The sequence below is a fragment of the Choloepus didactylus genome, chromosome X (genome assembly GCF_015220235.1).
Source record: "Choloepus didactylus isolate mChoDid1 chromosome X, mChoDid1.pri, whole genome shotgun sequence".
In the NCBI taxonomy this organism is placed as follows: Eukaryota; Metazoa; Chordata; class Mammalia; order Pilosa; family Megalonychidae; genus Choloepus; species Choloepus didactylus.
Genome location: NC_051334.1, coordinates 117,245,661 through 117,263,152, shown reverse-complemented (window position 1 = coordinate 117,263,152; position 17,492 = coordinate 117,245,661). Strand labels below are relative to the sequence as shown.

The following is a 17,492-nucleotide window of genomic DNA, read 5'->3' as shown; positions in this document are numbered from 1 at the left end:
CGCGGCTTCACGTGACCAGGAGTCGACGTGTGCAGAAGTCCTTATAGTCGGGGGCCTGTTTCGCTGAAGCAGCTCCCTATTCTATTGCTGGAGAAGGAGAAAGTGCCCCGGATCCCTTCAGGTCAGTATGAAGGTGGGCGCTGCCTGGGGGAACCTGGGGTGGAAGTGGCGGAGAACAGAAACTAAGCGGGGCCGGCATTGCTTTCCGTACATTACTATTAACCAAACTACCATTTTGTGTGGGAAATTTAGGGGTGTTTGGGGTGGGTGGCGGGGAGGGGGAAGGGTAGCCATTTGAGGGTCCCCCGAAAGAGACACAGAACCAATTTGGAAATAATTTGCTTTTCCCACTCCCTGCTTGCAGGGAAAAGGCGGGCACTGGGGGGAGGGCGGGGTTGCCCTAGAGAAGTGAGTGAGGGGATGAGGACACGAGTAACTTTAGAAAAACAAGCCCTAGAATCGTGCAAGAGACCCGTGATCCAGGTAATAGCCTGTTCACCAAGCACTCCTGTCCGTCTACAGGACTCTTGGTGTTTTGGGCGCGGCACAAATCGAGGTGAGGGAAGAGGGAGGAAAATCCCCTGGATCCCTGCAGGTCAGTGTAAGGGTGCAACTGCCACAGTTCCCCTGGGATGGGGTGGGAGTGTGGATGTCACCAAAGCATATCCTGGGGTCGCCACAGCCTCTCGCCATCCGGATTAACCGCCAGAGGCCTGTGCAGAGCCTGCAGCGGAAATGGGGGGTGGGGTGGGGGCGGGGATGTTGAGGCTGAAGAGACGTGGAAGGGGGAGGGGATGCCAGAGACTTAGATCAGCCTACTCAGTTAAGAGGCTGGGGGTTGTGATGGCCCGGGAAAGCCCGAAAGGGCAGGAGTGGTGGAGACCTGAGGCGAGAGAGGGGTTAATTGCTACCGCACTGCTCCCATTTCAGTACTTGGAGAGGCCTGTAGCAGGGCCTGCTGGGAAAATGGTGGGCTGGAGCGGGAGGAGAGAAGATGGAGCTGGAGCAAAAGGGGGAGGGAAGGGAGGTGGAGGAAGGGGTGGAGTCAGGGGAGTTCTGAGCCTGAGGATCTAACCTACTCTGGTTGGAAAACTTCGGCAATTAGGAACCCGAATCCGAAAAGGCCAGTCGAAATGTGAACCTGTACCCAGGCTCCTGCTGTTTGGCAGGCGCCCAGTCGTTTTGTTTCCTTGTTTTCTAGGATTAATTTATTCAAAAGGAAAAAACAGAAAAATACTCAGCATGCAAAAATTTTGTGAAGAAAATGAAGGAAAGCCACAGAACATGTCAAAGGCTGAGGAAGACCGCTCTTTGGAAGATGCACCACAGGAGGCAGAAGGAAATCCTCAACATTATGGAGAAGGTGTAAGCCAGGAAGCAGAGGGAAACCTTAGAGGAGGGCTAGCTCAACCTGAGCAGGGATTTAAGGAGGATACTCCGGTTAGGCATTTGGACCCTGAAGAAATGATAAGAGGAGTAGATGAGTTGGAAAGGCTTAGGGAAGAGATAAGAAGAGTAAGAAACAAGTTTGTTATGATGCATTGGAAGCAAAGACATTCACGCAGCCGTCCTTATCCTGTATGCTTTAGGCCTTGAATTATTTTTGTCTCATTAAAATCTGACACCTGCTTTCTTTTTGTTAGTATTTTCTGATACATCTTTGAACTTTGTTTTACTTTTAATCATCTGGCAGTATTTTGTTTTAGGTAGATACCTTCTTACCAGATTCTTGTTGGATTTTGTATTTTGACCCATTCAAGTATGTTTTTCAATTGGGTAGTTTCACACGTATGCATGGAAAGATGTTTATTCCATATTGTAAAATAAAAAATAACAGGTTACAAAACAACATAGTATCAGCTCACATATGTAGGATAAAATTCCAAATTGTGTGTTTGTGTGTGTATACATATATACATATATCAATAACTTGACTGCTTGTTTCTGTATGGTGTGAGTTTGGGGTTTTTTTGCTTATATGTATTTTTAATGAACATATTACTTGTTTCACACATACACACATAAAGAAATAAAGATTTTTTTATAAGTAAGAGTCAGTCAAGTAATTTGCAACCAGCTTGTAAGGGTTAATGAGGGCACTTAAACTCTTGATGAAAGAACTAGAAACACAGAAATGTAAACCTCAAATTACCTCTGGATCTCTTAGCCACAGGAATAAAACCGGCAACTATTAGAGATGCACTCATTTTAGACTCAGTCTTTTCATGGGGGAAATATTTGCTTCATAGGGGTGCTGGAGGTAAGAAATGAGGTAATAACTGTGAGCTCTGCTTTGTGAGCTCTTGTTGCCACCTCTGCATACAGGACCCCAACCCACTATAGAACCACTGATTATTTGAGGGAGGGCCCTGGCGTGTCTCAGCCTGTGTTCAGGAACAACTCCAGTAGGCTGGGAGGTGGCTACTATGAGATTCCTCTGTTGTTGAGCCCTGCCATGCCTGCTGGGCACAGCTACCTCTTCCAGGTCCTTTCCTCTCTGCTCACCCCCTCTACTGCTGGTGCACTGAAGTCCTCGTGTACCAAAACCCCTTGAGTTCCCTGGAGTCTCCAGTGGGCCTAACCCCCCATTCTGTCTTCTAAAGCCTCTCTCTGCTTTAAGGTGGGTACCCCAGGATTGCTTGGGCCACAATGTCATAACAGAGTTCTTAGCAAAACTACCCTTTCCAGTTTCAATCACAGGACCCCTTCTCTCCATAGGATTCAGGCGTGATGTCCATTTGGGAGTTGGATAAGGTACAAGTTTAAGTGAAAGCCATCATGCCATAGCCAGAGTTGCTGCCCTAGCTCTAAGGAATAAGGTTTTGACTTCTCTTATGAGATGATTTCTCCCTGAAGGCTCCTGGCAGCCCTGACTTACTGGTTCAGAAGACTTGGGATGCTTGTGTAAACTGCATCCCAACCTGAAATATAAAGGAAAAAAAAAAGCTTGCTAAGACACTTAAGTAGGTTGTAAATGTACTTGATGTAGAGTGACTACCATGTAAATTTTAGGGGTTATATTTCCCCGGTAGAAAGTCAAAGACATCTTTTTCCTCCTGAAATCCCCATATACTTGTAAGTGTTTAAGTGACAAAACATACTGATTTTTTATTATTAGTGAGCTTAAAGGTTTTGTCCAGATTTTATTACTGACTAAATTCTCTCACAAATCTTTTCATTCCTCTAAAGTTATTACAAGCAATGGAATGAGTTATATCCCAAATGTTTTATCAAATATCTTACTTAATAAACTGCATCAAAATCACCTGGGGATTATCTTTAAAATACTTATTTCTGGGCCCCACCTAAAACCCAGTAACACACTCTGTAGGTAAGCTTGGAAAATAGTATAATTAAAAAGCTCTTCTAGGAATTTATGATACATACTGAAGTAAGGACCTCTGGAATATATGGTGCACTTTCCATTAAAATATGAACCATAAAATATTAGAAAATGTTGGTGTTTATTGAAATTCACAAAGCAGAAGGCCTATATAGTCATTTTTTAAGCATGATCCTCTAAAGGAAAAGACAAATTTATACATGAAATTTAAAAGATTCCTTTTAACAAAAGCAAGGTCCTAGGGAGGGAATGTAATACAAAATGCATTTTTTTAACTGAACACCATGTAGAACTATGCATTCCCTCCCAGTATGAGTAAAATTTATCAGAAATAAATTCAAAGTTCTCTGTTCATAATCAGCTCACTAAATGGCAAGCCAGCCCTGTGCCCTTGGCTTTCTGTTTTTTCTGTGATGCTATTTTGGGAGCTCTTCATGTCTCTAGATCATTCTTCCAGGTTATGACAGACTAATGCATGCTATTTGGGCTGGAATTCTGGCTGGAGTGAGATAAGGTTCCAGGGGCTCACTGTGCCAGTTTTACAAAACAGGATAAATCCATCCCCCTGGCACTAGAAGGCCTGGCTTGTCCTGGAGAAAGGACTGGCCACACTGCAGCTCAGAGCACTGTGCCTTTGCTCCTTTTCTCTTTCTCTTTTGGGGAACTTTTCATATGGGAGAGAAAACCCAAAGCTTCCCAACTGAAAACCTTGGTTGTGATTGTCTTTGACCAAGCAGTTATCTGAACTGGGTCTCACCAGATAACTCAGGGTTAAAGCAGAAGGAGCTGGTCCCTCTCAGAGTCCAGTGAAGTCGCCCCCTGAACAATTGGGATGAAAAGGGGTTATACCACGGACAAGAGCTTTCTCCATCCCTCCCCCACCCACCTTGCTCAGACTCCCAGAAGGGCCTCAGTTGTGGCCTGAGCTGTTTTGGTGGTTCTGTGATGACCAGTTTTGTGTCTACCTGGTTCAGTGCTTCTGATGATCAGTTTGGCATGGGCCCACAAGTACAGGGGACCCCAGGCACAGGGGGCTTGCAAAGGCATATGGTCCTACAACTCAGGAGAAAAGGGGCATTCACCCATGTGGGCTCCATAGCACAGCCCACAACTCAGTGAACTGGTGTGAAGATGCCTTTTTAAGGCAGTGATGGTGGAGGAATCAATTCCATCATGAGCTTCGCTCTTCAAGTCTGTCATCTGAAGAACCATTACCACTTTTCTGGCATCTTAAAGCATTGGTTGGGTAATAAGGTGAAGATAAAATTCAAATCTTTGGGTTTAGGAAGGCAAAGTGGTTAAGGATTATGGCCTTGGAGCCAGATAAACCTGGGCTCCAATTTGGGTTATTCCCCTTACTGGTATGTGACCCTACATAAATTGCTTATCCTCTTTGAGCCTCAGTTCAGTCACCTATTTAGAGGGGATAATGACACCCATCTCAGAATTGCTTGTCAGAATTAAAGGAGTTAGAAATATGAAGCCCAAACAATGTAATTTCCTGGGCATCACACCACCCTTCCAAATACAAAATCCATGCTCTTTCCTCTTTGCTACTCTCTTGGTGACCAGGCCATTCATGTGCTCCACAGACACAAAAATCTTAGATCAAAGAGAATGTTTCTTTTCAATCACAACTATCACTATCATTGCTGATATCATCGTCATAATCATTACCATCATCATCATCATCAAGAGGTGTTGCTGCATGAATACTCATGGATTCCTGTTGAGCACAGGCCACATACCATAAAGGTTTGAAACAATCGGTTGTCAAGCCCTGGAAACCCACCATCTAAGCAAGTGGACCTGGTAAAACGGGGAAGCTCTGACTAGACCTGGATTCTTTCCTTATAAGAAGTGTGAAACCAGATTGGTTTGTTCACCTGTAAAATGAGTATAACCATATGTAACTCAAAAAACTGTTGTGGGAAGTAAAGGCAGAAAACTATATGAAATGCCTGACATGTAATAGGCCTTCAGAGAATGTTAGAGCCACCACCATCATTATTATCTTCGTTGTCATCATCAACATCATCATAGTCATCAGTGAGAGATGTTGAGATAATAGTCAAATAGGCACTCAAAAACTGAGTTTCCTTGGCCCTACACCACCCTTCTAAAGCCAAAACCCATGCTCATTCCTTTCATCCAAGCTTCTCTCTTGCATAAAAGAGGTGACTTCTACACAGACTAAATAGAATAACTGTCATTCATTTGGTATTATAAAGTAATAATTGAATTTTTATACATTCATATTTGATATGCCCTCTGGTGCCATTTCTGTATTGTAGGATGAGAAAACCGCCTCTCCGCATTTCCATTTTATTTAGTTTCCTGCCAGAAAACTTTAAATCAAGGGGAAAGTCTTACTGTCATGAATTACAAAATATGATGTATAAATATATCATTGGCATTAGAAAGCTGTTCCTGATATACTGTTTCATGAGAAAGCCAATTGCAAAATATCCACCGACCCACACACACAGGTTAAGGATAAATATCAACATATTCAAAGTGAATATTCCTAGATAGTGTTATGGGTAATTTATAGCTTCATCTTTATCCTTCTCTGTATTTCTAGTTTTAATTTTTTCAATGAGCATGTGTGTAACTTTTGTAATAAAAAAATATCATAAAGGTAAAAACAGCATAATTCCATTTCTCCTTTCTCTTTAGCTGAGACACAGGCTGTTGGCTATTCCGGTTGCTCATTTGCTTCCTGTTGCATCGTACTTCTGAGAAGAACCTGGTATAAATTTCAGACCTGTGTGGGTCCTGGCTGAGAAGCTTCTCTCTATGCTCCCTCCTTGTCACTCTCCCTTGTCAGCAAAGTTCATGCTGTAATTCTCTGTTTGGTCACAAGGTGGCACTTCACATCTACTTTCTAAATATTCTCCAATAAAGAGAGAATAATTTTGCAAAAATAACATAGTAGTAAATATTACTTTCATTATGAAACTCTGGTTCCAAATTCTGTTTTAAAATTCACAGGTATAAAAAATACAGGAAAGCTGTATCCTCAATTGCATTTGCTAGAGACTCCAAAATTGGCCTTTTACTTATTTACTCATTCAACAAGCATCTTCTGAATGCCTACTATGTGTCAAATGGTGCTAGCCAAAATCCATTTATCCATCCAAGACTTCTCTCTTGAGACCCTATATTCAAATAGTTGCTAGAACTGTCCACTTGGACCAAGATAAATGTTATTATCCAACCATATAGGCATGACCCTGTATAGACACATATATTATCACTTTTAGCCAATCTGTCCCTGAATCCTGGAGGCTCACCATATAAAGTAGAGGCAGTATGAAATAGCAGGGAAGACATAGGTTTTACAATCAGAAAACCCTGTATTAAAATAGTCATTTGCTTATTTTAGAAGTCTTGTAATTGATCAAGAGGGTTCATAGTAACCCAAGAAATGGGCAAATAATATGAGGTTTCAAATATGAGACATACCTATACTATCCATTATGCCTTTGAAAATAACTGATAAATATGCTTTCCAAAGGTCTGCTTATTTTTTATCCCAACATTTATTAATCTCCTTCTAAGTACCCTGAACAAGTGTCCTGAGTACCCTGAGACAGCAGTGAAAAAACAGAGTCCCTGCCTTCACAATGCTTATATTCAGATTTACATTATATGAGGTAATTTTGAGGTAAAATTTTGTCCAGAAGAAAAGGTGGCTGAGTAAGAACCAAACATCAAGGTTGACAAATTTGGTGATATGCATGCACAAGGTGCTAGGTTACACAAACACCTTTAGAGCAACACAAAGGGACAGCAACCTAAACTCTGCTTCTGGAAATGGATTAAGAAACCGCTCTACATTCCAGCTGGTTGAGACAGACCACCACATGTCAGCAAGTCTTTTTTTGTGGAAGTTATAACAGCAACATTTATACACCATGGACATGGTCAGATTCCTAGGAGGAAACTAAGACTGTTAGTGAACGGAGAGTTTGAGAGCTTGAAAACATTAAGTATCCAATAGAGGGTGAACTGAGAACAACCTTAGGAAGTTAAAACAGAAAGGAGAATACAGTTTAGTAAGAAAAGTCTAATTTGTTATGTCAGAACTTGGTGTGGAAAGACTATGTGAGCAGCTTGGCCAGCAAAGACTTTATCATAAAAAGAGTCACAGAGACCAAGATTGGCCCTGCTTCATTCAACCTCCATCCAGTTTGGGGTGAAAACAGTGGTTAGGAGCCCTAGAGCAAGTGTTCAGAGAGTAACTTAGGAATGGTAAAAATGGAATAACTGGTAGCATGAGGACATAGGCAGGATGGGAGAAGAAGAAAAAGAATTCAAACTAAGAGGAAGCTAATGCATATTTACACAAGGGCCAAAGGTGAAACTGGATTCAGACTAGAAATATATCAAAGCTGTAGTATAGTAGTCTCTCAGGACATAAAATTGCACCCAAGTGCTGCATTTTCCTCAATCTTCTAAATATTCCACAAGTGGAGTATATCTCCAATAACAGCTAAAAGCTGATATGAGGATATATGAAAATGTTCTGCACAAATCAGTTCCTCCTTATTTAGAGAATTCAGTGGCCTTTGCAGAAAGAGGATTTCCCCAAGATATACTGACTTCATGGGGCTCCTTTGAAGGAGAGAGTTTTGGAGAGTTTTGGCTGAATAACATTTTCCTATGTGGTATTCTGGAATCATCCTTTTATGGATAGGGACTATATGTGGTATAGGGAGACCAGAAAAAGAGGGTGCTTCAATAGTTTAAAAGAAGTAGAATCATCAGGTTTTGGTGATTGATTGGATGTGGACACTGAGAAAGAAAGTCTGGCCAGGGGAACTGTTTGAATCCTGGTGTCATTAATTTAGATAGAGAATCCAGAGAGGGGTTTTAGTAGTGGGAAGAAAAGAACTGAGAAAGAGCACATATTTAGTCCAAGGTGGTACATTTAGGTGGAAAAAGACAAAAGTAAATTGGATAAAAGAACACGGAGCTCAAAAAAGAGATATATGCTGGAGAGACAGATTTGGGAGTCAGTGCTTAGATGACAGTGAACACCATAAGATTATTTGAACATTGTGGTAGGCTGAATAATGGCCCCCAAAGATATCCATGTCCTAATCCCTGGAACCTGTGAATATTACTTTATATGGCAAAAGTTTCTTTGGAGATGTAGTTAAGTTAAGGATCTTGAGATGGTGAAGTTATCCTGGCTTATCCAGTGGGCCCTAAATGAAATAACAAGTGTCCTTATAAGAGGGAGGCAGAAGGATATTTGATTTCAGAAGAGAAGAAAGCCCTGTGACAAAGGAAGCAGAAATTAAAGAGATGTGGCCACAAGCCAGTAGCCACCAGAAACTGGAAGAGGCAAGGAACAGTTTCTCTCCTGGAGGCTCCAGAAGTAATCAGCCCTGCTGACACCTGGCCCCCAGAACTCTAAGAGAATAAATTTCTGTCGTGTTAAATTCAATTTTTGTGGTAATTTCTTAGAGCAGCAAGAGGAAACTAATATGAACGTGTAGGTTGGAAAGAGAAGAAAAGAAAGTCTATGAAAGAACCCCAAAGGATACCAATATTTCCAGCGGGCTACAATATAGCTTACTATCTATGATGACGAGAGGTGGTGTCAAACGAATCTGGATTGAATCTCAGCTCTATGCTTTCTAGTTATGTGACTTTAAATAACATAACTGAGCTTCTCTATCTGTAAACATGGGACAATAACAGAACCTACCTCAAAGAGCTTTTATGAGGATTAAAGGTAAAAATCCATTCAATGAACATGGTACATAGTGAGTATTTCATAAAGGTAGTTTTGGAGAGCCCTGTGTGTTATCTTGATGTACAGCTGTTAGTACTATGTAGTTAATAAATATTTTTAATGTGGGGATGAATCAATACCGAAAACTATTCTTTTTGAGCAGTTGTGTTGTATTATCCAGCTCAGTTCATCAGTGTAAGGCTTGAGCAAAGCCTGAATTGTTAATAAAGAAAGACTGCATCTACCTGGACTGGTGTTTGTGTGTGTGTGAGTGTGTTACATATACATTTTTGGGAACAACCAGGTCAAAATGCAGCTGATTGATGATGTGGGGTGGCGGCAAAATCTACTTTAATAGTTACTTATTGACTGTGACAACAATGTCACATTCTCTATTAAGATCTTTCTCCTTCCTGATCTCCTTAATATTTTCAGGTAGCAGTACACAGAAGTGAAAATTATGGTTACAATGTTAATGATAAATTATCTCTTCCTAGGAGCATTAACTGACTTTCAAATCCCTTGCTTCCTTCTAAAGTTTCTAAAGTAAAATTAAAAACAACCAATGACCAAAGAAATGCAAAAGGAGTAATGCTAAAGTGGAATTTGGAGCTATTGGAATGTTAAATAAAGAACTTTTAAAAAATTTTTTCTCTCCCAAAGTGAAAAGTTTTATTACATTTGTGATTTAAAAAGAAATTGTGAAGAAAAGTATTGAGAATTAGTAATTTAAAAAAATCCCACTCTAGATCCCTGCCTCCTTGCATGACAAAAGCAAGGTAAGTGGTGGGGGGGGTGGCTGCGCGGGGGGGTGGGGGGGGGTGGGGGATGGAGGGAGCGGCAGGAGGAGCAGGTAACCTAGGAGCAAAGGAAAAGCCGAAAAGACCAAGGCCTGGTGGGTGGGGTGGGGTGTAGACCCTCCCTGGTAACCAGAGAACTGCAAACTCCAACCTCAGGGAGGTGATGCCATTTGTGGCCCCAAGGATTGGCGAAGGTCGGGATGAGTGATAGGTCGGTGCGCAGCGGGGCACCGTGCATAGAGGAGCGAATGGGGGCTGTCTGTGCGTGCGTGTGTGCGTGGGGGGGGGTGTGGGTGTGTGTGTGTGTGTGTGGCGAGAGGAGTGGCGGGGGGGTCTCCTGCCAGCCACGAAGTGGGGTGAGGGCGCGGGGGGGGTGAACTCAGCAATGGCGCGAGGGCTCCCACGTGACCAGGAGCCAACATGTGCACAAGTCCTTCTTGTCCAGGTCTTTTCCCCTTCACAGAACTCCCCTTTCCCGTAGAGGTGGGCCTCTGTCTTGGTCCGGAGGGGGAGAGGGAAGAGGAAACTTCCATGGAACAGAGCAGGTCTGTGTGAGCAACTGGACCGGAATCTCTGCGTTGTTGGCGTTGGTGTAAGGGGGTGTGCGTGGAGGGGATGGGGCGGAAAGCAAAGAATGAAGCTGGTTCGGGCCTGTTTGCATGACACCTTTGCACATTTCAGAACAAACAGGACAGGCCTTGGGATGGAGGAAAGGGCTGGAGAAAGAGGATGGGGAAAGGGACACAGCCTGGGGGTAGTTTGGAATAATGTTTCTTTTGCACCCTGCCTGCAGGCAAGTGGTGTATAAGCACCGGGTGAGGAATCTTGAGATGAAAAGTGAAGGAGGTAAAATAAATGGTGGTCATATAGAGTACACAGAAGTGGATAAACGTAGACTTAAGAAATCATTGAAACTAATCACTCTAATCCAGTATGGTGGGCATTTCGTGGCCAGAGTTGGGGGCGGAGCTAAGGCGGGAAGGGGGAGGTTTGAGACTTGAAGGGGTGGGGTGGTCAATTTTGAAAAAGACTCTTATCTAATATACTGGTCTGTCCACCAAGCACTCCAGTTAGCTCTCACTCTCATCCGCCTGCAAGTCCAAAGGTCCAGGGTAAAGTGTCAGCCCAGGGTAAAGAGATGAGGAAACTGCTGGGATGCAGACAGGTTGGTATGACAGGGAACTCTGAACTAGAACTGCTGGGGTGGGGGGTTAAGGTGTGGAGATGGCTGATGACAGAACATAGCTAGGAAGTCGCACAACCCCTACTTGCCCTCATTTGGTCAAGGGAGAGGCCGGCAGAAGGGTCTCTTTGGGGAAATTGTTGAGAGAGACTGAGGAAAATTTTACCTGCACTTGGAGTATGGGAGAAGGGCAAGAACCTGGAGGGAATGGAGGAGTGAATCAGAGAAGTGAGAGACCGTTTCACCCATTTCTCTGACTCGGGTAAGCAGGTGGGTTCTGGACTGAACAGCACACAAAGCAACCCCTGTCTTTTTGTTTCCTAGGAGTGATTGTATTCAAAAAGAAAAAAGGAAAAACATATCTCAACATGGACAATATCCACCAGGAAAATGAAGGGCTCAGAATGTAGAAGACCAACCTTTGGAAGAGGGTGAAGGCCAGGAAGCTAGAAGAAATAACAGTCAAGAACATGCACCACCTATCCCAGAAATTAAAGAGGACATGACCCACAGGCAGGTCAATAACAATAAAAGGATAAGAGGAGGAGGAAGAGGAGATGAGATAGAAAGGTGTCTGGAAGAGATAAGATTAAGAAACAAATTTAGAGTAATGCATTGGAAGCAAAGAGAGTCAAGGAAGTGGCCTTATCCTGTTTAATGTTTTTTGTTCTTAGTTTCTTTTTCTTACATTATTAGAACCCCACCTTTACTTTTGTAATGCAATTTTATTGAGATATAATCACATAACATACAATTATTCAAAGTGTACAATCAGTTGTTCACAGTATCATCATATAATTGTGCTTTCATCACTACAATCAAACCTTGATCACTTTCATTACTCCAAAAAGTAAAATAAAAATTAGAATAAAAAAGAACATCCAAAATATCCCATTCCCTTTCTCCCCCATGTTCATTTACTTTTTTAATATAGTTTAATTGAGATATATTCACACACCTTACAGCCCTCCACTGTATACAATCAATTGTTCACAGCACCATCATACAGTTGTGCGTTCATCACTAGAATCGATTTTTGAATCTTTTCCTTACCACAAAATAAAAATAAAAGCAAAAAAAAAAAAAAAACCACCTAACTCTTTCCAACCCCTCCATCCCACCCTATTCTTCCAATCTTTGTCCCCATTTTTCCACTTATCTGTCCATATGCTGGACAAAGGGAGTGTGAGCCACAAGGTTTTCACAGTTGCACAGTCACACTGTGCAAGCTACGTAGTTATACAATTGTCTTCAAGAATTAAGGTCACTGGGTTGCAGTTTGACAGGTTCAGGTATTTCTTTTCAGCCACTCCAACACACCAAAGACTAAAAGGTGATATCTATATAGCACATAAGAATACCCTCCAGAATGATCTCTCGACTTCATTTGAAATCTCTCAGCCACTGGAACCTTATTTTGTTTCACCTCTCTTCCCCATTTTGGTCAAGAAGATCCTCTCAATCCCACAGTGCTGGGTCCAGGCTCATCTCCAGGAGTCATTTCTCACCTTGCCAGGGGGATTCACACCCCTGGGAGTCACGTCCCACGTAATGGGGAGGGTAGTGAATTCACCTGCCAAGTGGGCTTAGTGAGAGAGGGGACCACATCTGAGCAACAAAAAGGCTCTCTGGGAGGGACTCCTAGGCACAATTTTAAGTGGGCTTAGCCTCTCCCTTGCAGCAACTAGCCTCACAGGAGAAAGCCCCCTGATGTAGGGCTCAGCCCACCAAATTGGCAGTGATCAGTGTTTGCAGAAAAATCAACAATAGCCCAGGTGGGGAAGTCCAATACTTCCGCATTTCTCCCCAGCTCTTTGGGGGGCCCCCACAAACACACTTATACTCTCTGCCCATAGCACTCTGGGATGTATTGGGATTTCACCCCAGCCTGTAGAAACTCACCAAATCCCACTTCCCATTCAAAGCTCCATGCACCTATGCTGTTCAAACAAACTGATCATAAAAGTTAAATTATCTAGTGTGCTACAGAAAATATAGATCCTGCACCAGATAAACGTCTCCTCCCTTGGTCTCACACAAGATTTGTAGTTTTAAAACCCAGTCAGTATCATCCTTTACCCTTGGGCCTGATTTGCTTTAGTCCTAACCAGACTCTCTTCATTCATATCTCTAATTAAAGTCTGTATTCCTTTTCAGCTCTTTCAAAAGTTGCCATATGGGGTAATACTGACATTCATAGCTGCCAAGCTCTAGCTCCAAGTCCCATGTGTCACATGGATACCCAAAGTTCCAGAGACCGAACAGGTTATACACAAGGAGCTCAGCATCTCAGGATTTAGAGATAACCATTACAACTCAGGAATCGATGTGACTGCTGTAAGAGCTTATAATCTAGGGACCATTACAATAAGCATTTCCCTGATAAAGTCTCAGAGTTTACACATTATAGTTAGTCCATATTAGTGAGGCATTATAATGTTTGTCCTCTCATTTCTGGCGTACTTCACTCAAACTGATCCATTCACCTAATTGTGTGTCTCACAACTTCATTTCTTCTTGTAGCTGTTCAATGTTCTATTGTATGCATACACTGCAGTTCACCATTCTGTTAATCAGTCAATGTACTCTCAGGCCACCTCCGTCTATTGCAAATAGTGAATACTGCTGCTGTATATACAGTACGTAAATGTCCATTCATGTCCCTGCTCTCTGATCTTCCAAGTATATACCACACACTGAGGTTGCAGGACTTTGAAACCCACACATACCTAGCTTCTTGTGGGGCCACCATACCATCCTTCAGATAGGCTACACCATTCTACTTCCCCACCAACAGTGAATACATACATCTCTCTCTCCAAGTTCTCTCCAGCACTTGTGTCCCCTTGTTTATTTTTTTCTCTGCAATTTTTTTAGGGATATGTTCAAGTACCATACAATCATCCACAGTGTGCAATTGTTTACAGTATCATCATATGGTTGTGCACTTGTCACCACAATTAGCATTTACACATGTTCATTACTCAAAAAAAGAGAATTAAAACAAAAGAATAATTAAAAGGATAAAAGGAAAAGTTAAAAATAAAATAAAATACAGCAATAAGGTCAGTAATAAAAAGGATAAAAGAAACATAAAAATAAGACAAAATACAGCCGCAAAGAAAGAGGAAGAGGCAAAAAAGTAAAAAGACAAAAGAAAAAGAAAAAGAAAGAAAAAATGGCAACTAAAAAGCCACAAAAGAAAAGGCTAAAATAAAATAAAATACTGTAAAAAAGTCAGACAACACTAATGCCAAGAATCCCATACCCCTCCCTTATGTCCACCTCTTATAGGCATTTAGCTTTGGTGTATTGCCTTTGTTACAATTAAAGAAAGCATATTGCAATGTTACTGTTAACCATAGACTCTAGTTTGCACTGATTGTCTCCCCCCATACCACCCCCTTTTTAACACCTTGCAAAGTTGACATTCTTTTGTTCTCCCTCATGCAAAAACATATTTGTACATTTTATCACAATCATTGACTGCTCTAGGTTTCACTATGCCACACAGTCCCAGTCTTTATCTTCTATCTTTCCTTCTAGTGTCCTACATGCCTCTATCCTTTCTCTTTCATCCATACTCACAGTCATCTTTGTTCAGTGTACTTACATTTTTGAGCTACCATCTCCCAACATTGTGCTCCAAACCTCTATCTCCTGTCTTTTCCTATCTGTCTGTAGTACTCCCTTTAGTATTTCCTGTAGAGCAGGTATCTTGTTCACAAACTGTCTATTGTCTGTTTACCTGAGAATATTTTAAACTCTCCCTCATATATAAAGACAGTTTTGCCATATATAAAATTCTTGGTTTGTGGTTTTTCTCTTTCAGTATCTTAAATATACCATACCACTGCCTTCTCGCCTCCATGGTTTCTACTGAGAAATTTGCACATAGTCTTATTGATCTTCCCCTGTATGTGATGGATTGCTTTTCTCTTGCTGCTTCCAGAATTCTCTCTTTGTCTTTGACATTCAATAATATGATTATTAAGTGTCTTGGTGTAAGTCTATTCTGTTTGGAGTTCACTGAACTTCTTGGGTCTGTAATTTTATGTCTTTCATGAGGGATGAGAAATTTTCAGTGACTATTTACTCCATTATTACCTCTGCCCCTTTTCCCTTCTCTTGGCTTCTGGGACACCCATGACATGAACATTCATGCACTTCATGTTGTCACTCAGTTCCCTGAGACGTCGCTCATATCACTCCATTCTTTTCCCCATCTGTTTTTTTTGTGTATAGGGTTTCAGATGTCCTGTTCTCCAGATCATGGATCTTTTCTTCTGCCTCTTCAGATCTGCTGCTGTATGTCACCATTGTGTCCTTCATCTATTGTGTTGTGCTTTTCATTCCCATAAATTCTGCCAATTGTTTACTCAAACTTTCGATTTCTTCCTTGTGTTCACCCAATGTCTTGTTTAGATCCTTCATCTCTTTTGCCATATCTTCCCTCAACTCATTGAATTGATTTTTGAATTGGTTTTTAATTGATTTAGGAGATTTGTTTGATTAACAATTAGTTGTTTCAATTCCTGTATCACAGTTGAAGTGTAAGTTTGTTCCTTTGACTGGGCCATATCTTCATTTTTTTTAGTGTGATTTTTCATTTTCTGTTGTTTAGGCATCTGGTTTCTTCGAATGCCCCAGTCAGATTTTCCCAGAACAGAGGGGTTCAGGTCTCAGGAGGAGGCTGTGTATTCAGTATTAGGTTTCCTGAGGGTGGGTCCTAGAAGATTGACAGACTTTCCCGTGAGGCCTCTAGACTCTGTGCTTTCCCTATCTAGCCCAGCAGGTGGCATTTGTCAGCCCCAGCTCCCCACTGGTGTAAAGAGGTGCAGTCCCTTTAATTCACAGTGGACCCTGACCTGGTGAGGGCCGAGAGTGTCAGAAGCCAAGCTTAAAGTGTTTCTGGTTTGTTTGTGTTTTTCCCAGGCCCTGGGATCTGAATTCTCTGAAAGATGGCAGCCACTTGAGCTGGTCCCACCCTCCTTTTCTTAGGGAAGATACACCCCCTAGGGAGTTATCCTCTCTATTTGAATTCCTCCTTTGTCTTTCTGGTTCTGTTAACTCCACACTTGCCTGAGTCAGCAGGAATTGAAGATGCCTGAGGCTGTCTCTAATGGGCTGCTTAGAATGAGAGAAAAAAAATGGAAAAAGAGCAAAAGCCCCTTTTCAGAGCCAGTGCTCAGCCCCTCAGTTTTCTTGGGACACAGTCGCTTCCAATATCCTGAGTTCAGCCATCTGTAAAAGTCTCTGTTTTTATTTATTTATGTATTTTTTTTCCCATCAGCTATGCCTCCTCCCTGCTGGAAGGAATCTGCTTCCCTTCCTGCTCCATGCTTGTGGCTTGTATTCAGTAGTCCAAATGTGTTAATTAAAACCACAATTGGAACTTTGTTATTTTCCATGTAACCTGTTTTTTTTAACTTTTAATGGGCAGCGTTTCAGCTCAGCCTGCCCTGTCTGAGGGGGGAGGGGCTTCAACTCCCAGGTTTGCAGAGCTTTACTTACAATTCTGTGCTACAACCTCAGCCATTCCACCCATTCCAGGCTGGTGTATGATGTGTGTCCATTCACGGATGTCTCCCTACATTTGTTCCAGATTATTTACTAGCTGTTCCTGGTTATTTACTAGTTGCTCTACAGGACTAACTAAATTCCACACCTCTCTATGCCGCCATCTTGCTCCACCCCCCCACACACACTTTTACTTTTGATGGCATTTTCTATTTATGCCTTTGCTCATCTTATTTATTTTTTTTAATTTTTTGATGGTACTGATTTTGCATATGCTTATTGCTACCAGCATCCCATTGGATTTTGTCTTGATACTGTATGCAAGTTTGCATTTTAATAGGGGATTTTTCCATTTGTATGAAAAAGCCATGAAATATTGCAATGTGAATAAACAGGTTGAAAAGCAGTATATATATATAATACTCATTAAAAATAATTATATTCATATACACATATGTACATAGGCAAAAACTGGAAAAGATGTACATAAAAAGTCTAAGGGGTAGATTCATGGGGGATTTTAATTTTCTTTTGTATTTTTTGCATATCTGTGTTTTCTTTTTTCAAAAGATCATGTTTTACTTGTGTCACAAAAATAATAAAGAGTTTAAAAAGAAAAAAATGAAAATTATCAAAAAAAAAACCCCAGGTCAACTGGCTTATAAAGGCAATGGGGGGCACTTAATGAGTACTTAAACTTTAAAGTGGATGATAAATTTCAAATGATGTTTTAATATCTTAGCTAGAAGTACAAACCAGGCAATTACTGCAGATATATTAATTTCATAATCAGTCTTTTTATATTCTATATGGGGAAAATGTCTCACAGGATGACTGAGTAGATCAAATGAAGTAATGAGTATGAGCTGTATTTGGCTACCCCTCCTATCACACATG

At 41.6% G+C, this 17,492-nt stretch overlaps 1 protein-coding gene across 2 annotated transcripts; it reads left to right on the top strand.

The window, feature by feature from the left end:
* TCEAL8 (transcription elongation factor A like 8) lies at positions 1 to 2,047 on the top strand. Of its 2 annotated transcripts, XM_037821775.1 has the most exons (3): positions 16 to 121; positions 523 to 595; positions 1,202 to 2,047. In XM_037821775.1, the coding sequence occupies exon 3, from the start codon at positions 1,243 to 1,245 to the stop codon at positions 1,594 to 1,596; it is 354 nt and encodes a 117-aa protein (XP_037677703.1). In that variant the 5' UTR covers positions 16 to 121; positions 523 to 595; positions 1,202 to 1,242; the 3' UTR covers positions 1,597 to 2,047. The 2 variants fall into 2 exon arrangements, with proteins under 2 accessions (XP_037677704.1, XP_037677703.1); XM_037821776.1 differs by lacking the exon at positions 523 to 595 and having other exon boundaries at positions 1 to 121.
* The last annotated feature ends 15,445 nt before the right edge of the window (positions 2,048 to 17,492 follow it).

Bases quoted from the DNA above. Each gene is read 5' to 3' on its own strand.
- TCEAL8 (XM_037821776.1), top strand. From the start codon at position 1,243: ATGCAAAAATTTTGTGAAGAAAATGAAGGAAAGCCACAGAACATGTCA.